General features: G+C 42.2%; 1 protein-coding gene across 1 annotated transcript in view; it reads right to left on the bottom strand.

Moving 5' to 3' along the window:
• Positions 1 to 26,036, bottom strand: part of LRCH1 (leucine rich repeats and calponin homology domain containing 1) — a gene marked incomplete in the record, with an annotated part of 1,693,846 nt that overhangs the window by 325,941 nt on the left and 1,341,869 nt on the right. The window contains 1 exon segment of the mRNA XM_044072038.1: positions 10,097 to 10,161. Coding sequence (XP_043927973.1) covers positions 10,097 to 10,161 — 65 coding nt within the window.

The raw sequence follows: 26,036 nt of genomic DNA, 5'->3' as shown, positions 1-26,036 counted from the left end.
ACAATCGTCCAGGTATGGGTATATTTGAATATTTCTTTGCCTGCAAAATGCAATGACTAGAGCTAGGCACTTTGTGAATACCTTGGGCACAGTAGATAAGCCAAAGGGCAGTGCAGGGAACTGATGGTGCATGTAGCCTGCTTTGAAGTGTAGGTATCTTCAGCAAGATTCCCTTATTGGGATGTGCAGGTAGGCTTCCTGTAAATCCAGTGTTGCCAACCAGGCATCTTTGCCTAGCATAGGAAGCAGTTGATGAAGAGTTAGCATCTTGAATTTTGGCATCACCAAAAATGTGTTTAGGATAGACAGGTCCAGGATAGGACACCAGGAATTGTCTTTTCTGGGTATCAGAAAAAGTCTTGAGTAGAAACGTTGTCCCCATTCTTCTTCTGGGACAGGCTGAATAGCCCTGATGCGAACTTGCGTTTCAGCCTCTGCCCACGGATTTGGGGGTAGATCTGGCCAACCGTTTGGGGTTGGTAAGGAGTGGTAGTGGAATCTGTATCCTTGGGAAACTAAAACCCATTTGTCCTGGGTAATGAATTCCCAATTTTCTGCCTGCAGGGCAATCTTTCCCCCAAAGGAAAAGTCAGTTGTGCAAGGCTTGGAAGGTTTAAAGTTAAGTCATTGAGACAGTTCACCATAGAGGGGAGTCTTACTACTTCCTGCTTTGGAAGTGGGAGCCCCCCCCCCCCCACACTGCTTAGTCCTGTGAGTACCTTGGGACTGAAGCCTGGGTGTTCTGCTGGTTCTGGGTTTGGACTGAGAAGGCCTGGAAGAGGCAGGAAAGGACCAATTCTTAGAGGGCCAATGCCTACTAAATCTGGGAGGCTGTACTTGCAGGAAATCTTGAACAGTTTGCATAGATTTAGATTTTCCTCCATCTTTTTAAGTACTTCTACTGCTTTGTTGCCAAACAGGCGGTCTTGGTTTAAGGAAGCATCCAGCAATTTAGCTTTAACATGATCTGGCAAGGATTGCTCCTTAAGCCAAGCATGCCTTCTAAGTACAGACCCAGTGACAGCAGCTCTGCAAGATGCCTCTAAAGAATCAAAACCACATTGCAAAGTATGTTTTCCAACTTGTTCAGCAGAATGCATTAACTCCTGTAAATCTTTATTTTCAGCACAGTCAGGAATCAACATCATTTTCTGTTTAAGCAGTCCAATAATATGCTGCTACTTTAACATATAAAACTGGCAATTTAAGGCCCTAATGGCCAAGGTTGCAGAAGTATATACCTTCTTACCCCATCTATCCAGCGGCCTGGAATCTCTATCAGAGTGGGTAGGATTTTTGGCAGTAGTAGCCTTAATGCCCTTGGGTCCCTGTGAAATAGTCTCAGGATCCGCAGTAGGATTTTTAAAGAGGTACTTGTGAGAGTCAGGAACCCTGTAATATCTATCAGGTTTTCTGGGAGCAGGAGGTAAAGAGTCAGGGGCCAGGCTAGATTCCGAGAAGGCATCATCAACAATGTCCAATACAGGAGGGATGGCCAAAGGTCTGTGTTGGGCAGGAGTAAGAAATCCCCAAGCCTCTTTTTGGAGTCAGATTATTCCTGGCTCTCCCAGTGAAAATGCTCCTTAAGAGTATGCAAGGTTTCACCAAAAGAGAAATCCTCTGGAGGGGATGCAGAGGGAATGTAGTCCTCTACATCAGAATCATCATAGGTAAATAAGGGTAAATCCTAGTCATGAGAGGAAACAGAAATTTCAGAGTCCTGATCAGAAGAATCAGAAAGAAAATCAGTCCTAGGTCTCTTAGAGGGGGAAGGGTGGCTTCCCCTGATTAGAGTAATAAGGTCTTCTGCCATTCTTATATTTTTTTTAGACTTAGGGGCCTGACCACGCAGTCTGGGCATCTGTTTTCTAGGCATGGATCGAGTTTTAGGCCTTGAGGAAGAAGATGATGTTGGTTTAATATGCAAGTCTGTAGGCCTGAATACACCCTCAGTAGCCGGTGCCTGCACAGCGGCTCCAGACCCATCCAAGGTAGAGACATCCACACGTTCCACAGTCGAAGAAGCATCTCACGGCATACCAGACTCCAAATGGGTCTCAGTAGAGGCCTGTGAATCTGAAGTAGTGGGTATCAGGGGCTGCGAAAGCGCCTCACTGGGTACTGGCAAACTGGTAACTAGCTTAGGAGAAGCGTCGTCGGCAGCTTTGGACCTATGCGGTCTGTCTTTATCTTTGCGTTTTTTCAGAATGTCGGTAGTCGGGTGGCTTACCGAAGCCATTTCTGGATAATTGAACAGAGTACCAAAATATTTAGAAGCGTAAATAAACAGACGACGAATAGTTTGAGGTTTGAATAAGGCACAAAACCAACAGCGAGGTATGTCGCGGTCTGGGCCTAAGCATGGAATGCAGTACGAATAAAAATCTTTATGAGGTATTTGCTTTCCACAAGAAATACAATTAACTTTTATTGACATCGGTTTAGAGTAAGAAAAAGGTTCCCCAATGGGGTACTTAGCTTAGTTGAAGACTTCGGTTCTGAAACTCAAACAAAAACTTCAAGAGTCGGCCGACCGGCACTTGTGAACTGCTTCTGCTTCGGGCACCGCACGGCAAGAAAGACTGATGTAATGGCATCTGCTGCATGCTTTATACCCCTGACAACCTGACGTCATGGAAGATGAGACAGCATCTGACGTAGGACCCAAGACTTTGATAATCAGGCCGACTGAAGGCTACTGCAAGCAGATAACCCAACACGAAGTGAAACACAAAACATCAAAGGGGACATTCACAACTGTGGGTAGTAGAGAGGCATCAAACTTCTGTCACATTGCATGAAAGTTCTGGACAGGGTGACTGATCAATGGATACAAAGAAAAGTAGAAAGTAAGATGGGAGATGAGCAGTTAGAATTTGGATCAGGATGCAGCACAACTGACCTGATGTTTGCAGTGAGACAGACTGTTGAGAAAAAGCTAGAGATAATGGCAGTTCAACTGGGCTTTCCTATATGTTTGGAGAAAGTATATGACAAGATCCCAAGAAAGCTGACTTGGGCCATCCTGTGGTGGTGTTTCAAAGTCTCAGAAACATTGCTAGAATTAGGGCAAGCTATGTATAAGGATCTGATGACTCAAGTACGAACAGTGTTTGTTCTCACAAAGGAGTTTCCCCGTGGGGGTGGGTGTGCATCGGCATTCAACTCTGATCCCACTGCTGTTCATACTGGTGACGGACATTAGTAAATGGGTTGGAGGGGAAAGATCAGACAATGTGGCATTACAGGTTGACGGAGTAAAAATTTCAAAGGATAGAGGAATGGAATGCAAAACTGAAGGCACATGGAATGAAACTGAATACAGATAAGACCGTTGTAAAGGCTACAAATGTGGGAAATCAGAAGAAGCAGAGAACTGAGATAGAAGGGAAAGTAGTGGAACACGTTGGCAGCTTCAAGTACCTGAGAGGGGGGTTGAGGAGAAGGTTATAGCTAGAATCAGAGCGGCTGCAGCCAACTGTCACAGAGTATCAGGTGTAGTGTACGGAAAAAATAATGCCAAAAAAGATGAAAAATAAGGTGTACAAAACAGTGGTGCAACCAGTACTACTTTATGGTACAGAAACCTGGCCAGTAAAGGCAGAGCAGTTGAGGAAGCTAGAGGTCATGGAGATGAAGTGCCTGGCATGGGCGGTCAGATGCACAAAGACAGATGAAGAAATGAAGACATAGGAGCAGAAGCTAAAGTAGTTACAACTGCAGAAAAGGTCAAAACAAACAGATTATGGCAGTTTGGGCACATGTGCTGAAAAGCCAAAGACAAGCTGGTGAAGATGATTTGGGACAGGGCATAAGTGTCGAAGAAGGTAAGACAATGGCATTGAACAGAGAGAGATGGCTACAGTATAGATGACATTTTGACTCCATGTAAAAAATGGGAAAAAGGGGATTATGATGATATGAATGATGGAAAGCAAAAAAAACATAAATATAATTAATTATCATCTTCATTCTAAATCATTCCAAAAAAAAAAAATGGATTTTTAAATTGAAATCATTTTCATTCAGAGAGAGCACAAGACTAGCTATTAGCAGCATAGCGTGTGAGCATTTGTTCCGTGTGTAGTTTCAGTCATCATTCAAAAAAAACAAAATAAACTGAATAAACTGATCAAGACTCACTATATATATATATATATATAAACTATTGCATCATTGTTGGTGCATCAAATCTGTCCCACTTCTGTATGTAAGCATTGCTTGCACTTAATACCTGTAGAGAAAAAGCAGCACTACTGGGAATATAATTAATGCTGTACACAAAGTAATTCATAGCTGGCTGCTGAGGTGAGTAGCAGACAACTCTGCAGATGAAAGGCTCATCATTTGAGTGATTTGATGAAAAGTTTTTGGCTCCAGTTTCATTCATGACCAGTTCATTCTGTAGGCATTAAACAGAAGTTGTTAATAGTTGGAGAAGGTATTCCAGAGCACATTCATAAATCTAGTAGCTGCGGTGCTGCAGCGGTTAAGCATTGTCACCTCACAGCAAGAAGTTCTCCAGTTCGATTCTCTGCTCGGGTGCCTGTCTGTCTGCATGTCCTCCCTGCAGTCACATGGGTTTGCGCCAGTTTCCTCCCACATTCCAAAGACATGCAGTAGGTGGACTGGACACTCTAAATTGGCCATAGGTGAGTGCGTGTGCGCGAGTGAGTGGTGCAAATGAATTAATGCGGCAGGGCTTGCCACCCAGCGGTGTAAACCTTGGCTCGAGATGATTGTCATTGCAGAACTGACACCCTGACTCCATGTGCAAAATGGGAAAAGGGGCCGAAGATGGATGGATATATCACAATATTGCAGCACTGTCTTTGTTGAGCTGCAAATGTCCTGTCTGAAAAACTGTCAGGGTGGTATACAGTGCTTTCATCTACCACAGACTGATGTGAAATGATCTTTCTTGCTGGGACTACATGCCTTGACCTAACAGGTTTTTGAAATGGATTCTCCATGCATAACCTAAAACTTCTGTGGTTAATACCTGGACTCTGGGGCAGGGGGATGTAACTTTTTTCCCACACAATTACCACATCTGTTCACCACAGGAATTATATTTTTATGCCATGTGAGAGAAACCATCAAATCTGGAAAAATCTGTGAACTGACTCCAAATGTTTGACAGGACATTCCATTTTTATCACATGTAACCTTTTCTGGGAAACCAGAAGCATGAAAGGAGGCCCAATGCCTTGCTCTGTCAGAAACTATCTTGCTGTGATGATTTACTGCTGTGAGAATTCTAAGACAACTGAACTAATCTTTACTCTTGTCCTAAGATGGACAGACTCTCACTAACATTGAAAGAACGAATACCCTTAGGAAAGTTAAGGGCAATGACAGAGGTAGAGAAGACATATTGTAATTCAGTGCCATCCCTAAAGATAGGGACAATGTGATGGTTACCGAATATAGTGTGTGCCAAATGCTCCTTTTTGCCACTATCAAGCAAACTTCCAGATTGGGAATTGCTAGTTTTTTTCTTTCTGAAGTGGGGCAGCATCAAATAAAGAAGTTCTGAGCTGTGAAAAGCCTAGATGGCAAAGGTAGAAAGTGACGAGGAACTGCCTATAAACTGACATACTTGCTGTGACAGGGACTAAACGGCATATGTTAACAAAGATTTTCCATATGTAGTGCAGTCCTGAAAGAATTTTGATCAATGAAAGAAAGGACAATTTTCTAACTCACTGGATATTCTTTGCATTTACAAATCTGCGAAAACTTGATTAAGTTCAGAACTGGTCCTGAGGTACTGTCCTTCTCTGGTAAGAGAAATATTCACACTTTTTGAATGGTAGGATCATCTGTACAGCATTCTTTGTCTTAAGTTTTTCTAAGTTAACTTGATGGAATGCAAATAGCTCCCTTAGAAATTTCTGAATGAATTCCATGACAACCCTGTTAAAATCTTAGTAACACCTTGTCTCTGGCCAGTTACGTGGCACACAGGAATAAAGTTCTGTCCATGACACAGATGATCCAGGTTCAAACAACAGCTTGGGTGCCTGTAAGACTGGAATACTGGCAGTGCAGCCATTGGGCAAGGTATTGGGCAGAGAAAAATACCAACTAGTATGTGGTTAGCTGTTGCCAGATGGGGAAAAATGACTCAAACTTACCTCCTAAGGACGTTTTGGATGAGTGAGAGACTGCAGAAGGTAGTGGTCATTCTGAAGATCGCTAAATTCATCTGTTTTTTTTTTCTTTTGTAAGTGGATTATACATATACACCATTCCATTGAACTGCTTTTGCTGACAAAGGTTTCATGAATGAGTTTCTTTATTAAAAAAATGTTTTATTATTACTCGGAAAATGTTTTGTGTTGAATAGGAAATGCATGCAAACATATCCTTGTTGTATGATCTTGAATTGTCTTTCTGTTCTAAGTCATGTATTATATCATCAGCAGGTTCACTAAACTAAAATTCCTGTGCTACACAAATATTTAGAAGTCTTGATCTCATGTCCTCATAACAACATCCAGTTTTAAGTCATGCTAGCCTTCTTAAAACAACCCTGATATGGCAGCTCTTCCAACAGGACCCACAGCACTCCAAACCCTATTGACTGCAATTTGAATAGCCTATCTGTTCTGTTTGTGACAATATAATTTGGAACAGACTGGATTTTACAACATCTGCTCTAAAACTAAGTCTGATAGGACCATCTGAGACAGCTTGAAATTGTAACTTTCACATGCAGACATGTACAGTTTTTCTTCTATATTTACCAAGTAACCCTTCAGTCCTTACTCAAAAGAAGGGAGACTGAAGGAACAGTTTTACCAGTTTGGGCAGAAGTTGATAAAGATATGACTAAGATCAACTTTATGAGAATTATATAAATATTCTGCCAGAAGGAAAGTTTCATAATCCACCTGTGAGGCTGCCAACCCAGCCAGCTGGAATTTTGTAAATTATTCTATGCCATTTGTGAATATTAATATGATTTGTATGCTTGTGTTACAAATGTAAGAGAACTATAGGTTATATGGACATTAAACTACTGGTGCAGAAGTCTGTATTGAATTGTATGCTATGTACTGAGCTTCAAAAATGTAACCACAGTGTACCCTACTGGAAAAGAACAGAAATGTACATAAACTATAGCTGCAACATACAGAGTTAACTTACAAACCCTCAAGAAAATAAGTTGAAAAATGAAGTGTTTTACGACAGTGTTTCACTGCAGCAAGCAGACATGTCTAGAGATAGAGGTTTTCTTATTGCTTGAAACAGAAATAATTACTAGATTTAAAATGTAAAGTATTTTTATTGTTCTGTGACTTCCTAGCAGATGCACATCTGAGAGATAAGTACTTTTGAAACAGAAGTGCTACATTCTAAGTATCTGTTTAGCCTGGGAACTGGAGGCAGGTGACAAAGAGTGATGTCACCCAAAGCTGACCCAGCAGTAATGTTTTGATAAGTTTTCTGTATTTATTTGAGACTGTCCTGCAATGTTGTTTTAAAATATTTCCTGTGATTCTGAACTCTGTAGTCACTGTGCTGAGTTGATGAATTATTATTTATTATTAAATATAGTTAAACATTTTAATTGTGGCTGGTTTGTTTAGAGATATTTAAGCTCCTAGAGTACTTGCATATGTATCTGTTGACATAGCCTTAGTTGTGGTCACACCATCTGGATAACAGTAACATTACACAGTAGAACTGGTCACCCTTTGCAAGGGCCTTATAGTAGCTGATAAAGAGCTGGTTGGTCGCAGTGATAACTACTGTTTAGCCTGGGCAGAAAGGGGCACAGCTAGTAAACCTGTGCCAGCCTTTCCCAGGTGTGTGTGTGTTTATATATCAATCAAAGCTCAAAGTGTTTGTGTCCCAGCTACTTGGGCAGGGACATGAAGCACTGGTTGGACAGAGAGGGTGCTGGAGGTTTTGGCTTGACCACTTGGCTGAGATCTTAACCCTATAGCTGTGCCAGTGGGGAGTCTTATTGGGGATCTGGAGAAAGAGGCAAAAACCAGCCCCAGATGGATTGTGATCTCTGTGTGCTCTTAAGGGATACTGTACTTTACTGTGTGTGTACTTGTCATCCTCCCAATATGCACGTCCCTCAATGGTGCTAGTGGTGAGGATTTGGGCTCCTTGATTACTGGGCCAGTGCAGGGGCATCACACCACCTTTTCTTTCTCTTTTTTGGCTTGAGACTGAAAATCACAAAAACAGTTATCTGCCTTCATCTCATCTTTAAATGTACAGTAAAGTGGATGAACCATTCAATTAGCATCTATCAGTATTGCCATATTCATGCCTTTTCTAATAACAAGAGATTATCTACTGGTCAACCAAAATACTGTCTCATGAAACCTGAAGGTTTCCATGAAGGAATACATTCCTGTGGGGGCTCTAACAACTGACATTTGTCCTCAGCAGAACCCTGGAAAAATCAGAATAAAACTGTCTCAAACAGAAATACTCCACTTAAAAGATAAGGAGGGCATTATTTTTTTCTTTTCTCTTTGTCCTCTGAACGTTTGCAGGTACATGTGGAGATTCACATCTCCATGCCTATCCACTGTCTGATGTTGATAAAAAGAAGGTACCAAAGTAGCTCCTTATTCTTTCAGTGTGGCTTGCAATACTAAACTTAAATACTCCTATGCCAACAATGTATAACTGAAGGGAAAACAAAGCAAGACAGTAGTTAAATTAGATGATGCAACAGATGGCCCAGCCTGAGGAAACATCTGGAGAGATGTAACACTCATAGGCTCATTTTTCTTAGAAATATCTTGATCTGAAAGAAAAACAAATACCAACAAATGTGTTAAGACATTGCCAAGGTCAGTGGTGAATTTTGGTGCTTTAGATAATGACTTTGAATCACTCTTTTGGAAAGTCATTTGTTATGTACTACCCTGCTTAAACAAATTAATGAAAGGTTACCACTGCCAAATGTTAAGACTTTTGAAACTTCCTTTGATTATTGTCCTTGTCTAGATATCACTACTTTACCCCTTTTTTCACAAACACATCACTCCCTAGAACATATTCTATGGACATATCAAGAGACCTAGGAAAACAGAGAGAAAGTTACTTTTGATACAGCCTATTATAACCACAAGAAAAGACTTACATTTTGACAGAGACAAACTGTTGCTAAAAGAAATGTAATACACAGAAGAAATTATTTCACTGGCAAAGTGGGATGTAAAGCACTTCAATTGGTGAGAAGTGAACACAGTTCCTGGCAATGCTGACTATATAGCAGCCTTGCACACCTACCAGTGTTCAACGTAATAGAGAGAGACCGTCACTGCTCTTCCATGGGACTGGGAAATAGCTGGTAAAATTTCTGGTTGCACATGAAGGGGGTGGGGGTAAAACCTGAATGTTGTGATTTACTGGTAAAGTTACTCTCTCCAGTGAGCATCACCTCTACAAACAATTAAAAACACTTCAGTTGCAAAGAGATGCACCTAAAAAAATACATATGATTTGTGCCACTCAGCCCAATGAAATGCATCATCAATTAAAGATCAAAAAACTCTGTACAGGACACAGGAAACAGAAAAATCTCAAATACCTAGTAAAGATGAATTACCAAAAAAAAGTCTACTGAGGTGCAAGTGATCACTACAATCTTCAGCCATTTGGGTCAATGTCAATAAGGAACTCAATAACTGAGTTTTTCCTCCCTACCCTGTTAAATGAACTATTTCCATTATCTTTCTGCCTGTAATCACTTTTGAAACACAGCCATAAGCATTCAGTTAAAGCAGCACTCCAAAACCGGCAGGTGTAATCCCCAATAACATCCTTCTGGCTAATCAGCAAGATTCAGGAATGCTGCTCTGAATTGAGTTTGTGTCTTTAATGGATGGCACTAAAGATGGGTACGGCCTCTCAGTGTGATCTGGGGGTGAAGAATGGGGACATTAAATGAAAATAAACTACTATTACAGATAGAATTAAAATATTTTGGCAGGAGAAGATGACTAAGGTTAGGAAACAATTTCTATATCTTGTAATGAAACCACTGTAAGAAAGAACTTCTAAATAACGTAAGTGCTAATAAAACCACGAGAATGCCCTTTAATGAGATACTCACATATCTGTCATCCAGCTAGTATCCTCTTCAATCCTTAAAGGCTCATCAAACTCTGTCATTCTTCCCTGTAAAGAAAGAAATGCACTATTAAACATTGATGTTGGTATCTATGTCACATCAAAGGTAAGAAACACAGGGTCTGCTAAAGCTTCAGTGTCTTCCTAGATTATTAACAGTAATTTATATGCTGGTCACATTCGCTTTATACTGTCTTAAATAAAACCAACACAAAGTGATGAAGAAAAAAAGAAGTTAAGTACTCGCCATAATGTTTCATTTGTGTTGTCCATTTTTATTCATCCTCAACAGTTGGGGTTTAGATCTGACCCTCAGATCAGACTCAGATGTTATTTTAGCTTATGGTCACTAAAAAGCTCAAACCCTTACCCATAATACACAAATCCCTAACATACCTCAGATTTTGTTTGCTGGTTGACACAATGTAAGCAATATTATTATAATATTCCTGACAGAAGAAGCCATTGCCTGGAGCTCAATATAAGGAGCAGTGGTATCCTTACAAGTTCTCATTCTTCCAGAAATCAAATGTGAAAAAGGTTGGGGTTGGTGGGAGGGAAGTTGAGGAAGAATGAAAATGGACAACACAGATGGAACGTTATGGTGAGTACATAACTTCTTTATCTGATGATGTCAATTTCCACTCATTCCTCAACAGTTGGGCAGAGTTCCAGCTACCAAAAATGCCAGCTGTACTCTAAGGAAGGATATTCTTGAGCAGAGGTAAGCCAAAGGCTGCTCTTCCCCTTCAGATCAGATCCAGTTTGTAATGTGTAATAAAGGTATGAGGACTGGCCCAAGTTGCAGACACATGTCTTCCATGGAGGCACTAGACAGTAGCACTGAACTTGTAGCCATAGGCCTAGGTGAATGGGCTCTAAAAGGTTTTAATAAGGGCAGATCCAGCTTACTGTACACAAATGATAGATACTCCATCAGACATCTGAGTAAAGTTACCTTTGCAACTAATTTACCCAATTTAGAATCTGCAAGAGAGACAAATAATTGATTCATCTTTCTAACTTCTTTGGTTCTATGCAAGTAAAAACATAATTGTCTGTGAACATGCAATAAGTGCAACATATATTCACCTTTGTTTGCAAATTTAGGAAAGGAAACTGGCCAATTAATGGACTGGTTGATGTTAAATTTTGACACCACCTTAGGAAGGAGTGGTTTGTAATTTTACCATATATCAAGTAGGGAGGTTTAGAAGACTGACTGAAGTTCTGAGATCCGTCTAGCATAGGTGATGGCCACCAGAAACAATGTCTTCCAGGTCAGAAGCTTAAGATCACATTTTGCTGCTGGTTCAAAGGGGGAATGAATCAAGGTCTGCAATTCCAAATTTAAGTCCCATGGAGGAGTTGTCTTTATAAAGAGGTCTCAAAAGAACGGCACCTCTCAAGAAGGCCTTAGAAGGTTCAGATGAAGCCAGGGTGCAGTTCTTAAATCCACTGTGAATATTAGAGATGGCTGCTAACTGAACTCTAGTGGGTGAGGTGCTAGTGCCTTCATTGAAAACTGTTGCCAAAACTTCTGAGACATTTTGTTCAGGGGCTGAAAAGGGGTCAATATGTTTCTAAAGCACCCAAAAAACAAATTTCATTTACGTCTGTAAAGTTTTCTTGTAGAAGCTTTATGGGAAGATAAAGTAGATGAGGAACTGGGGATGATGGCTTAGGTTGTCTGGCTATTAAAGGAAGTGGATAAGCCATGCTGTCAGCTTTAGGTTTGAGAAACTTGAGTGAATCATGCCTGTTGGGTGAGGCAGGAAGTCTGGAATCAGATTCTGAACCCAAGGTGGGTAAATCAGATGAAGCCAAAGAAAGGGGAATCAAATCTGACAAGGTCAGTAAGATGCAATGAAGATTACTTTACTCTTCAACCAGAAAGCTTTCTGCAGAAATTTGTGAATCAAGGGAATACAAAGATACGCAGAGAGGAGACCAGGGGGGGCAATCATGTAGCACAGTGTGTCTCTCTGTGATTCCTCTAGTGGGGGGAGATTAGGGCAAAGAAGCTGCTGCACTTGCTGTTCAGAGGAGATGCAAAGAAATCACAGCAAGGCTGGCCCCATTGGCGAAAAATCATTTCCACCACCTTCATGTTGGAAGACCACTCCTGAGGTAGTAGAATGGACCTTCTCAATTTGGATTTCCCTGGAATGTAAGTTGCTATCATAAACCTCAGAGGGCTTCTTGACACAAGAGGTAACACCTGGTTCCCCCTTGTTTGTTGACGTACCAAACTGTTGGCATATTGTCTTTCTGAATCGCAACTATCCTGAAAGCGAGAGTGTCTTGGAAGGCCTGCAATGCTAACAGCTAATGCTCTCATTTCTAGGACATTGGTATTTGTGTTGACCTCTTCGGGGTCACTATGACCTTGGGCTGAGGGAGAGTGAAAGGACAGCCTTGTAGAACTTGACCTGATCGAATCCACCACCAAAGATATCTCTTGCATGCTTGAGTGATTCTTATTGGGGCTAATACGTATTCTTAAATAGTACACCATTATGTTGCTAACATCCATTGAAGAATTCTCATGTAAAACCTTGCTGGAGGAACTAAGACTACAGCTGCTAACACTGATCCCAAGGTTTGCAGAATCAATCAAGATGAGATTGTGGTACTGTGAATTATTTTTCTGACCTGGAATGTGACAGTTTGCACTCGAGAGAGGAAGAGAAACTGTCACTGATATCATATTGAAATTTCTTATGAATTCCAATGTTTGAGACGGTTCTAACTGAGATTTGTTGTAATTTATAGTTATCCCAAGATGAGAGCAAATCTGGAGTACCTGATCTCATGCTCTTAGTAGATGCCTGGTCAGGTCAGAAATGAGCCAGTCATCCAGGTACAGAAACACTCAGAATCCCTGCAGTCTGAAGTGAGCTGCTACCACTGCCATGCATTTGGTGAAAACCCTGGAGCTGTGGTGAGGCCAAAGGGCAGTGCTCTGTGTGATGCCCGTGCACTGGCCCAGCAATCATGGAGCCTCAATCCTCACCACTAACACCTGAGGTACGTCCATATAGGGAAAATATAATAAAATACACACACAGTAAAGTACAATTTCCCTTAAGAGCACACAGAGATCACAGTCAGTCTGGGGCTGGGATTCTCCCTTTATTTCCAGGTCCCCAATAAGACTCCCCAATGGCACAGCTATAGGGTCCAGATCTCAGCCTAGTGGGCAAGCTAAAACATCCAGAACCCTCTCTGCCCAACCAGTGCTTTGTGTCCCTGCCCAAGTAGCTGACACACACACACACACACACACACACACACACACACACACACACACACACACACACACACACTTTGAGATAAGAGTTTATACAACCACACAGACACTCCTGGGGAAGGCTGGCACAGATTTTCCAGCTGTGCCTCTTTTACCCAGAATATATGGTAGAAAACACTGTCACCACCCAGCTAATATTTATCAGCTACTCACAGGCCCTTATGAAAGGGTGTCCAACTATACTGTGCAATATTATTATCCAAATGATAATTGCAACCAAACAGTCAAGACTTATTTGGAGTGACTTGGTACAGTATCACTATATACATGCAAAGTACTCTAGAGCTTAAATTAAATAAAAACACAAGACAATACTTCTTACTATACAGTGCAAGTCAAGAGTTCAGAGATCACAGAGAAATACTTAAAATAATATAGTAGAAAAGTGCTGGACATCACAGAAAAACAAACTAGTCTAATCTTCCTATTTCCTAGCTATATCTAAGAGGGAAAACCGTTCTAAAATCCTACTTACATAGAGGCACAGGCAGAATGGTGAGCTGGATGTTCTCAAGACAAATGCTCAAATGCTCTGATTCTTTCTATTCTTAAATTCAGTGGCGGCTGGTGACTTCAAATCACAGGGGGGCTGCAGGAGACAGCTGAATGAATGGGGTCAAGGGGAAGGGGTGTGGTCAACTACAAAGGGGAGGAGCTATGCTCAAAACCACAAAAACTAACTTTAATTAAATACGCTGCCCTGGGTGGCAAACCATCATTATGAAAGTCCAATCAAGACAAAAATAAGTGTAGAAGAATACAAATATTTCAATGCATTAGCTGCATGACAGCTTACTTAATATCTAGATAGAAACAAAAGGTTGTGAGGCATGAAAAAATAAATTACTTTTTAAATACATTACTGGAATGCCAGTCAAAATCAAGTATAAGAAAAACCAGAAGCACTCAACTCAAACCACTTCTCCTTGCACTGCAGTTCTAATTATAATATATTCAGCTTTATTAAAGTACCAAGTAACATGCTGAAAGTAGAAATCTCTGTGATGCCCCCACTTGTAAAAATGTTTCTTATCCAAAAAAGACCTGCTGCCTGACAAAGTACAGTTTTGTACCTACCATAAATGTAGATGTCCAATAGATATGCAACTGCAGTCATAACATATGGGTTGTCCTGCCTCAGGCAGCCCTCGGTCGGCCGAATTCCAAAGTCTGGGTCCGGCGTCGGCTGGTGTCGCCTCCTCTCCAACGTCACAACGGCTGGAGTATAAAGGCATCGGCCAACGCCATCTTCTTCAGTGTTTCTTGCCCCAGATGCCAGGTGCCCTCCTAGGAAGGCTAAATTTGGTGAATGGATAAACATTTCCAGACATGCACAACAGTAATGAACAGATACACCATAGGAGATACCCCCAGCTAATAGGAATAGGGGTAGGGACCCATAAAGAAAGTTGCAGAGGGGTAGGAGAGTGGGAAAATCCGACTGCAGTTGCATATCTATCGGACATCTACATTTATGGTAGGTACAAAACTGTACTATGTCCTTCAAGAATGCAACTGCAGTCATAACATATGGGTTGAATACCATAGCCAAGCTGGGGGTGGACGGAACTAAGAGAGGGATGGTGTAGCTAAAATGCCCTGCAGGACTGCCGAAGCAAAGCCTGCTTGGGATCTGGAGTATAAGGGCAGGTTGTAGTGCTTGGTAAATGTATGCACAGAGCTCCATGTAGCAGCCTCTAAAATGTCCTTTGTTGCCACTCCTCTTAAGAAAGCTGTGGATGTGGCTATAGCTCTGGTGGAATGTGGCCTAATATTGGCTGGCACACCTTTTCCATGGAAAGAGTAGCAGAATCTGATGCAGTGTCCAATCCATTTTGAGATTGTTTGGAGATTGCTTTTCCTTGTACTCCAGCAGCATAGGCTACAAACAGTTGGTCAGACTTTCTGGTGGCCTTAGTTCTGTCCAGGTAGTAGCGTAGTTGCCTGTGTATGTCCAAAGTATGCAGCAGTTTTTCCCCCTATTTTGAGGATTGGGGAAGAAAGTAGGCAGGTGAATAGCTTGATTTAGAGACACCCTGGAAATAACTTTTGGCATGAATGTAGGATTTGTTCTTAGAGAAACTCTGTCCTGATGAAAAATGAGTAAGGGAGGCACTGCCATGAGTGCCTGTATCTCCGAGACTCTTCTTGCAGATGTGACTGCCAATAGAAAGACCGTTTTCCATGATAGAAATTGCATTTCTGAAGTTGCTGCTGGCTCAAAAGGAGGAAGAGTTAATTTTTCCAAAACAGAATTGAGGTCCCATGCAGGTACTGGCTGTTTTCTGGGAGGTTTGATATTCTTTATCCCTCTTAGGAACTGTCTTAGCAAAGGATGTGAAAACAGTGGTGGGTCACAATTGTAGTTTGCTGAGATTGCTGAGGCGTGAATCTTTATAGAAGAGTATGAGAGTCCAGTATGAAACATTTCTGCCAAGTATTCTAATATCTGAGGTATATTCAGTAATGAGGTGTCCTGACCCCTGTTGGCATTCCAGATGCTGAATCTCTTCCACTTGGCTGAATAGGTTTTTCTGGTGGAAGGTCTGCGTGCTTCCAGTAAGATCTCTTGAACTGTTTTGGAAAGAGAGTTAGCTAGGGGAGTCATGGTAGCCTCCAGGCTGTCAGATGCAATGTTTTCAGGTTTTGATGGACAGTCCTGTAATTGTGTTGTTAGAAGCAGGGGCCATAGGGTCAGAGGCCACGGTCTGGTCCGAGTTATGCTCAACAGCAGTGGGTACCAGTGTTGCCTTGGCCAGTCTGGAGCTATCAAAATGCCTGTTGGTTGCTCTGCTTTGATCTTCAGTATCACCTTGGTCAGCAGAGGTAGAGGAGGGAATGCATACATTTTTAGGGAATTCCAGCTGAAGGAGAGGGCATCCGTTTTCCAGGCTAGAGGATGGTGGGTCCCTGTGCAGAACTTTTCCAGGTGATGATTTAAGTGGGAAGCAAAGAGATCTACGTCCGGTCTTCCCCATGTCTTTGTTAGTTGTGGGAAAATGTGAGGATGCAGCATCCATTCGTGTGGATCCAAAAAATTCTGCTCAGGTTGTCCGCCAGTACATTGTACTTGCCTGGCACTAACTGGGATTGCAAATGTATCTTCAGACTCAGGGATTTTTCCCAGAGAAACATTGTTAGTCTGCAGAGGGGATAAGAATGAGTGCCTCCCTGCTTGTTTATATACCACATAACAGTGGTGTTGTCTGTCCTTATTAGCAAATGCCCTTGTTGTAGTGTTTTTTCGAAAGTCTCGATTGCATGTATCACTGCCAACATCTCTTTTTGGTTTATGTGCAGATGTCTTTCCTTCGGTGTCCATAGACCTTGAATGCATCTGCCCTCCATGTGCGCCCCCTATCCATGATCTGAGGCGTCTGTTGTAAAAATTTGACCTGCTTGAGGTCTGTTGAAAGACATGCCATTGTTTAACTGACTTGCTTGAGCCCACCACATAAATTCCTTTTGCAGACATGGAATAAGTGGGATTATGTCCTCTAGGCTTTTGCTGTGTTGGGACCATACGCTTTTTAAATACCATTGCAGCTTTCTCATATGAAGTCTTGCCAAAGGTACCAGAAGAATGCAAGATGCCATGAACCCCAGGGCCTGCAGGATTTTCCTTGCAGTCAGCTGGGAGAGTTTTGCTAGGCCTTTGAAGTACTCTGGTAACTGCTGTTGTTTTTCCTCTGTGAGGTAGGCCATTTGAGTTTCTGTGTCCAGTTTGGCTCCTAGGAAAATAATCTGTTGGGATGGCAGTAGTCGCGACTTCTGAATGTTGACTGTGTATCCCAAGGCCTGCAGTAGTTGAATGACATAGTCCAAGTTTGCTTTTAAGGTTTGTTTGTTGTCTGCTTGTATGAGGCAGTCGTCCAGGTAGGGGTATATTTGAATCCCCTGGAGTCTGCAGTGTGCCACTACTGATGCCAGGCATTTCGTGAACACTCTGGGCACAGTAGATAAGCCAAACGGCAATGCTGAGAATTGATAATGCTCTGTTCCTGCAAGAAATCTGAGGTGTCTTCTGCAGCTTTGTCTGATTGGGACATGCAGGTATGCCTCCTTGAGGTCCAGAGTGACCAGCCAAGACCCCTTGCCCAGCATGGGAAGGAGTTGCTGCAGCGTTAGCATTTTGAACTTTGGTACAATAAGAAAAGTATTTAGAGTTGACAAGTCCAGTATAGGTCTCCATTTGTTTTCTTTTCTTGGAACAAGGAACAGTCTTGAATAAAATCCCTGGCCTTGTTCCTGAGGAGGAACCCTTTCTATTGCTTTTATACTTAACAGCTTTGAAACTTGAGTGAGTGCCTCTGCCCTTTGATGATGTGGCAGGTTTGGCATGCCTTGTCTTATTGGTAAAGTATGGAAGTGGAATCTGTAACCCTTGTCTATTAAATCCAGAATCCATTTGTCCTTGGTTAAGATATGCCATTTTTTTGAGAATAAGGATAATTTTCCACCCAAAGGTGCTTCTCTTTGAGCCTTTGTAGGCGGTATGAAAGTCAAGTCATTGGGATTGTCCTTGTGGTGCAGCTGAGCTGTCTGCGCCACTTCTTTGATTTGTAGGTTGCCATTGGCGGCCCCTGTAGGATCCTCGGTATTGCTCTCTACCTCGGGCACGCCTGCTTTTTCCCCTTTGAAACTTGTCAGAGCCTGGGAAGGACCAATTCTTTGAAGGCCAGTTTCTGCTGAATCTGGGTGGCTGAACCTGAAGGAAATCCTTGACTGTCTGCACTGACTTAGCTTTTTCCTCAATGGATTTCAACACATCTTGTGCATTAGCACCAAAAAGCTTCTGTTTTTCCAGAGGTGCATCAAGTAACTTTACTTTAACATGGTCAGGCAAAGACTGATCTTTTAACCAAGCATGTCTACGCATCACAGCCCCAGTCATAGCTGCCCTACATGAAGCTTCCAATGCATCATAACCACACCGAAGAAAATGGTTGTTAACCTGCTGAGTGTTATGTATATGTTCCTGCAATGCCTTTCTATCAATAGGCTCAGGAGAGGCAAATTTTTTCTGTAAATCATCCAGTAAAAAATCCTGGTACTGAAACGTGAAAAAGGCAGTTAAGTGACCTCATGGCTAGGGTGGTTGAGGTATAAACTTTTTTACCCCATCTCTCCAGGGACCTAGCTTCTCTGTCCGCTGGCAGTGGATTTTTGGCAGTGGAAGTAGCCACTCCCTTGTGGCCCTGTGAAATAGTTTCTAGATCCACAGAGTGGGTCTTAAAGAGATGCTTGTGAGTGTTGGGGACCCTATAATATCTGTCTGGCTTGACAGGAGCAGGGGGACAGAATCAGGGTTAGCACTGGAATTAGAGAAAACATCATCCAAAACATCCATAACTGGAGGAATAGCTAAAGGTCTGTGCTGGGGAAGCTTGAGGAAGGTACGCAGCCGTTTCCTGGAATCAGAGAATTCCTGACCCTGTCATTTAAAATGTTCCCTCACAGAGTGCAGGACTTCACCAAACGAGAAATCCTCTGGAGGGGAGGCAGAGGGAATTGATTCCTCAGCATCAGAGTCCTCGTAGGCCTGGAAGGATTCTTCTTGGGTATCAGAATGCTCAGAATCCCCAGAGGCTTCATCTGAAGAGAGGTTGTCAGCCTGCTCAGTTCTGGGCCTTTTCTCTGCAGGTGGCTGAGAACCTCTGTCAGGATGAGGCTGAGACCCCCAATAAGAGAAATACGAGCTGCAGCAAGAGACATGATCTGTTTATCAGAAGAAGGGGCCTGAGCAGTAGGTTTAGGATGGGCCTTGGCCTGGCTGATGGCCTTAGCACATGCAAAGGCCTTGATGGACATGGATACAGGAGGCCTAGCCGCCCCACGTGCACGAGTAACCTTGTCTACAGAAATGGTGTCAGGTAGATCCAAAACTGCAGTTTCCGGAGGAAAATCAACAACCGGCACCGGAGAGATCTCCGAGACCGAAGGTCGTGTTAACACTGTGTCGTCGGCCTGGAGCGATTGAATTACCACTTCCGAAGGGACCGAAGCACTAGCGGAGGGTTTAGGAGTAGCATCGGTGGTGGACGCGGGCCGAGGATGTCGGTCCCGGTCCTTTCGTTTTTTGGCAGATTGAGTTGTCGGTCGATCCGATGGCATGATATACGCGAAAGATTCACCGAAAAAGTCTTCAGCGAATTCTGCCCGGCGCCTGAGAGTGCGCTTATTAAAGCAAGCACAGGCAGCACAGTCCGAGACGCCGTGGTCTGGGCCCAGGCAAGGAAGGCAGTAAGAATGGAAGTCCTTATGAGGTATTTGTTTACCACAAGACAAACAATTATTAACTTTCTCAATTTGTTCTGACATCGGCTGAGGCAAGAAAAAATGTTCCCCAATGAGGTACTTAGCTTTTAGATGACTTCAGTACTGAAAACACAGGAGCTGACCGACCGGCACTTGCGAACTGCTTCTGCTTCAGGCACCGCGAGGCAAGAAAGACTGGGGAAGATGGCGTCAGCTGATGCCTTTATACTCCAGCCGTTGTGACATCGGAGAGGAGGCGACACCAGCCGATGCCGGACCCAGACTTTGGAATTTGGCCGACCGAGGGCTGCCTGAGGCAGGACAACCCATATGTTATGACTGCAGTTGCATTCTTGAAGGACATCTTGTTTCATGGGGAAAACATGATCAAAGTAAAAAATGAAAAGCAAACAAGAAACAAGCTCAAGATACATTGCTTAAAGGATTACTGTACAGGTTATGGACCACACATGATTGGCATTCTGTTTAGTTTACGGGTAAAGTCTGTAGAGATGACTGAAAGTCTCCAACAAGTGTAATGAGCTTTTTAAAATAATGGAATCCTGTCCTTTAAGGCTTATACATTATCTAGTCAAGTATTCTCTGCATGGCAACAACAGAAAGGCTTTCAATGTTGGCAATTCTTTAACAGTATGCTTATTAAAGCTTACTTGCATCTTACGATCTCAGACAAGCTTACCTTATGGTCATTAAAGCATTGCTACTTAAACACAGAGCAACAGGCACTTTGAGTAATAAGCATAAATCTGAGTAATAAGCATAAATCAACAGTACAAAAATATGACAGAAACCAGACCATTCTGCAAAATCAAGGACAGATGAAAAGCCACTGTAGTACTTGTGTCTACCTTGGATGGGGGGGACACACTGCATAACTACTCCTTGTCTTGCTTGGGCACATCCAGAGTCACTACATGGGGGAGTGGGGTGCAACAAGTATGTCACAATTGGAAATGTCTCTGGCTGACTGTGATGGCCCTGACACATTTGTCATACCTCTCAACCTCAAGAGCAAGAAATCTGGACAATCATACCTCTCAACCTCAAGAGCAAGAAATCTGGACAAAGCCATACACAGAAGTGGGACAAAGGCCCAAAAATAAGGACAATTTTTAAATATTGCTCTAATAAACTTAGAAAGATAATAGAATAGGTCTTGCATTAGTATGAATTTTCTGAAGGGTATAAAATCTGAAACTCAAATGTCTGTCATTTTCTAACTTCAGTCTTTAGTGATTTGTCACTAATTTGCCAAAAAACACAATGTTATGAAAAATGGACCAAAAATGTGATGCAAAAATATAAAATAGACACACAATACAGCCTGGAACCTGTCAAAGAAGGGACACTTTAATATTAGTACTGCTACCTTGAGCAGCTGACAAAATAAAAGAATCTACATGCATTTCACGTAATCTATAACTTTGATTATTACAGTTATTTCTTAATTGTAAACCCTCCATGTTTTCTTCCATAATTGCTATTTTGCGGAGGGATTATTAGGGGGAAGAGCAACATTTTGAGCCAAAATCGGGGACAGTTGAGAGGTTGGCAATGCCTAATTCTATAAAGCAATTTATTTGCATGTACCTTGCAGTAAATCTGAACAAGGCCAAATATATTGGGGGCACATATAAACAGTACTAAAATTGCTCTTGTATAAATTGAGACAGTTGATAGAACAGCTCTTACTTTAACATGCATTTTTCTGAAGGTTATGAAGTCTGAAACTCAGTGTATCATTATTTAGTGACTTAATTCCTAAATGATTTGCCAGAAAACTACACATTTTATGAAGAACAAACCAAAAATAAGAAGCAAAAATCTATTCATTCTTTGAAAATCTGGACAGTTGGGAGGTATAGTTCAGCTGGGCCTGTCTGAGTTTGCTGCCCTTCCCCCCTGACAAAATCATGGTTGAATGGAGCCTCTGCAGCCATTCCAATGAACCATTACTTGGCTATTTCACTCCATTTACCATAAACACTAATGTGCATACTGCTTTACTTCTATGATGAGTTGGACTTCATTTGAAAGTTTTATTTTGTATTTTACAGCACAAACACTAAGTCATCTGCTAAACAAAGCAATGCAGTCTCACAATGAAAACTTAGCATTAAAACTTCTCTGCCCTTGAAACTCAAATTCATTGAAACAGCATTGAAACCCACATTCAAAGAAAATACATCTTGCCAGTGGAAGATAAAGATTAATTTTGGGCTGTTTTCAAATCATAGGCCCCTTGCATATGAAACATACATGTGCTCTTTGATACACCTTCCTCATTGTACTAAAATTATATTCCTTGTACAATACAGTACAGTTGTTAGAGGGTGTTTTAAATTTGTTTTGAACATTTTTCCAGTAAGCAATGAAACAAAACGCATGCACCCATAATGGCAAAACTGCCCAGTTCAGAACATTTATCATAAAAAAGTCTACTCAGACTTCCACAGTCCACCATTATTAGTAAATATGCACAATTCTACAGTCCACCATTATTAGTAAATATGCACAATTCTACAGTCCACCATTATCAGTAAATATGCACAATTCTACAGTCCACCTTTAATCAGTAAATATGCACAATTCTACAGTCCATTATCAGTAAATATGCACAATATCTGAAGTAAAAGTCATCTAAATAATTCCACATTAAAGAAATCTGTAACTAATGAAGAGGTTGCTGCTAGCAATTACCTTTATATTTCATGGTTTCATCGAAAAATAAAGTATCTGTTGCCCCTCAGGAATAAATTGCCTATATTACATTAAAAAATGATAAGCTAGTAATAATATTGCAAGAGGAAATGGATGGCAACTGATAACAGACTCATAGTTAGTATCTTCACCAAGGAGAACATTCTCAGTATGGCAGCATCCACCCCTTGTGGGAGTAGAACCCACAGCCTTCTGCATCAAAAGCAAGTAAACAACCTGTTATGCTATTAACAAGGCAAAACACTAAACTTCTGTTCCCCTGCAGCTCTCAGCTCCTTGTAAAATCTACTCAATACTCAACTGCATCTCAACTTCACAGCACAAGAAAACTGGAAAAAGCCAAAATGTATTGGGGGTCAAAGCCAAAAACCAGGGACACATTAAACATTGCTTGTATAATCTTGGAAAGCTGCTAGAATAAAATGCTGTGTTACCACCATACATTTTACTGCCAAGGTCCCTGAGCAAAACAGTCAGAGTAACATACCACTACGCCATATCAGCTGCTTTATAAAAGAGAGGAAGACTGAAACTTAAATGGCTATCATTTAGTGAATTCAGTTCTCACCATAGCTGTCAACCTCTTAGTACAAAACACCTGGACAAACCAGTAATGAGGGAATACAGCCCTCAAACATATTCAGTGAATTCAGTTCTTGCCATAGCTGTCAACCTTAGCACAAAAACCTGGACGAAGCCAATAATGGGGGAATACAGTCTCAAAAATAGGGACAAATTTCAAATATTCATCTTATAAACTTAGAAAATTGCTAGAAAAAAAGGTTGTGTTACTATGTATTCTGAAGAACATGAAGTCTGAAATTCAAATGCCTGTCAATTTTACTGCTGACAGAACAAAAACAATTTTCAGCAGAGACCTAGGGATTAATACTGCAGACACGTCTTTGTAAAATGACAGGGCATCAGAGCAAATCCACACAAACACAGGGAGGAGATGCAGACTCCACACAGAAGGCACCCCAGCCAAGAATCAAAGCAGAAAACCTATAGCTGTGAGGCAACAATACTACCACTGCACCATAAAATATGCAAGGAATTAAACATTCAGAAACCTGAAGTCTGAAATTCAAATGCCTGTCAATTTTATTTAACATTTGTTAATCAGGACAGTCTGACTTGGAACAAAAAAAGACAATTCTCAGCAGAGGCCCAGGAAGAAATAATGCAGACATGTCTTTGTAACATGGGAGGACACAAAAGCAAACCCACACAAACACATGGATAAGATACAGACCCCCCCACAAAGAAGGCACCCCAGCCAAGAACCAAACCCAAGAACCTACAGCTGTGAGGCATCAATGCTACCACTGCACCATCAAATTTCAAGCATTGCAATATTTAAAAACCACAGATATTATAAGGAATAGATCAGATCAAATATGAGGCAAAATCTGCATTTTTTTTTACAAATGGTGGTGGGTAGGGAATTCAGGTCTTTAACACCTGCATACAAGGTACAGGGTTCAAGCCTGAGGTATTCCCTACCACACCACCATGAGTCTAATCACCAGTACATCCCACCTGAGGCATTCACACACACACACACACACACACACACACACACACACACACACACACACACACACACACACACACACACACACACACACCACTTACCTTGTCCTGTAGTAAATGCCTGTCCGCAAAACCACCATACATCCAGTAAGTAAATCCCGACGAGACTGCAGCAGAAATCCTGTGCAAATCCGACCCTGCCTGTCGCGAACTCCAATCCAGATCCTTACCCTGCCCATTGTGAGATCTTCCCCTGCAGCAAACTCCAATCCGATCCTTCCCCTGACTGCCTACGTTGCAGTCTGACCCCGATGCATTTCCCCAGCGAGTTCCCAGGCAGTCTATGCAGTTTAAAACTGCATAGACTTGTGGGAGCGCTCCTGTCCATGATTCTCAATCAGGACTGCTGTGCGCATGCACCATGCGCTAGACTGTCTCAGCAGCAGTGCGCATGCGCGAAGTCCGCGAAATTTAAATTTTTTTTTTTATTTTTTATTTTATCAGTAGTTTGAAGTTGAGGGGGCTACAGTCCAGCAGTCCGATAGCACGGGCCGCCCCTGCTTAAATTGATAACACAGTACCACTGATTCATTTCAGATTACATCATTTCTTTCTGGTTCCCAGGCTAACAGACTCTCAGAGGTTAATAGCCCTTGATCTTGCACATGGTCAGGAAGCCAGAACAATAAAAGAAATTATACATGCAATTTCTAGCCATTAACTCTGGCCTCAAAACAACAGGCAGAATGTCTTTATCTAGACATCTCGGCTCCGAGTTTTGACCTCAAAGAATTGACTTATCAGCTTTGTTACAGCAGAGTGCACTGTTACATTTTTGCAGTTCCACATTTAACATCATTTTCCCCATTTAAGAGAACAAGGCTGTGGCTTATATTAATATTTACAAATGACAGACCTATTTACAAAATTCTATCTGGCTAGGCGGGCAGCCTTCCTCTATCTTCACACATCCCCCCCCCAGGGCAACTCAAGCTAGTAGTTTTTCAAGTGACCCTCGAGAAACATTGCTTGAGAGGGTTAGGTCTATCTGAGCATACCTTACCCAATTTCCCTGTTTTGAGAGCCCATCTGCATTGGCATTGCTAATCTCACTGCGGTGCTGCACTGACATGACATATATGCTTGCAACCCTAGGCTCCATCTTAGCAACTTGCCAATTTGCCGGCTGGTTCTGTTTAATCATGCTAGGGGATTGTGAACTTTCTTCCATACAGACAAGGCTCAAGTTTCTGCAGTGCTCACACTTTGGCTAGACATTCCTTTTCTATAGCTGCATGGCATTCCTCCCTGGGTGGAGCATACGACTGAGATAACCCACTGGGTGCTCTTCTCCCTCTGAAGAAATCTGGCTAAGTACAGCCCCCACCCCATGGTTCAAGGCATCCACATGCACAACAAATTATTTGCTGTAATCTGGACTGGCTAACACAGAGGGTCCCTCCCAAAGCTTCCTTAAGCTCCTGGAATGCCTGCTGACATGCTGGGGTTTACACTACCTTATCTGGCCTGTTCTTCCTTGTCAGGTCTGTGAGGGGAGCAGCTATGGTACTACAACTGGGATCAAACTTTCTGTAGTACCCTGCTGTCCCTATTTTTGGTAACAGGTGCAGGACATCCCTGAATGGCTTCTACTTTGGCAGGTTCTGGCCTGATCTTACCACTCCCCATTCTATGTCCCAGGTAGGAGACCTCTGCCATACCCACCTGCCATTTGCTGGGCTTAATGGTCAACCCTGCACTCTGTAGTCTGCCCAGCACCTCCCTGACATGCTGAAGGTGCTCATGCCAGGAATGGCTGTAGATGGCAATATCATCTACGTAAGCAAGGAGGAACCCTCCTGCTAGGATATGATCTACCAGCCTCTGGAAAGTCGCTGGGACATTTTTCATCCCAAAGAGCATCTTTGCGAACTCATAGAAGTCAAATGGAGTCACAAAGGCTGAATTCTCTTTAGCACTGGGAGCCAACGGCACCTGCCAGGAACCCTTGGTAAGAACAATGGTTGTAAGATACTTAGCCCCAGCCAGCTGCTCTAGGGCCTCATCTGTCCTA

The sequence above is a fragment of the Protopterus annectens genome, chromosome 5.part0 (genome assembly GCF_019279795.1).
Source record: "Protopterus annectens isolate FY-2018-M chromosome 5.part0, PAN1.0, whole genome shotgun sequence".
In the NCBI taxonomy this organism is placed as follows: Eukaryota; Metazoa; Chordata; order Ceratodontiformes; family Protopteridae; genus Protopterus; species Protopterus annectens.
This window is presented reverse-complemented; position numbering and strand designations above follow the sequence as displayed.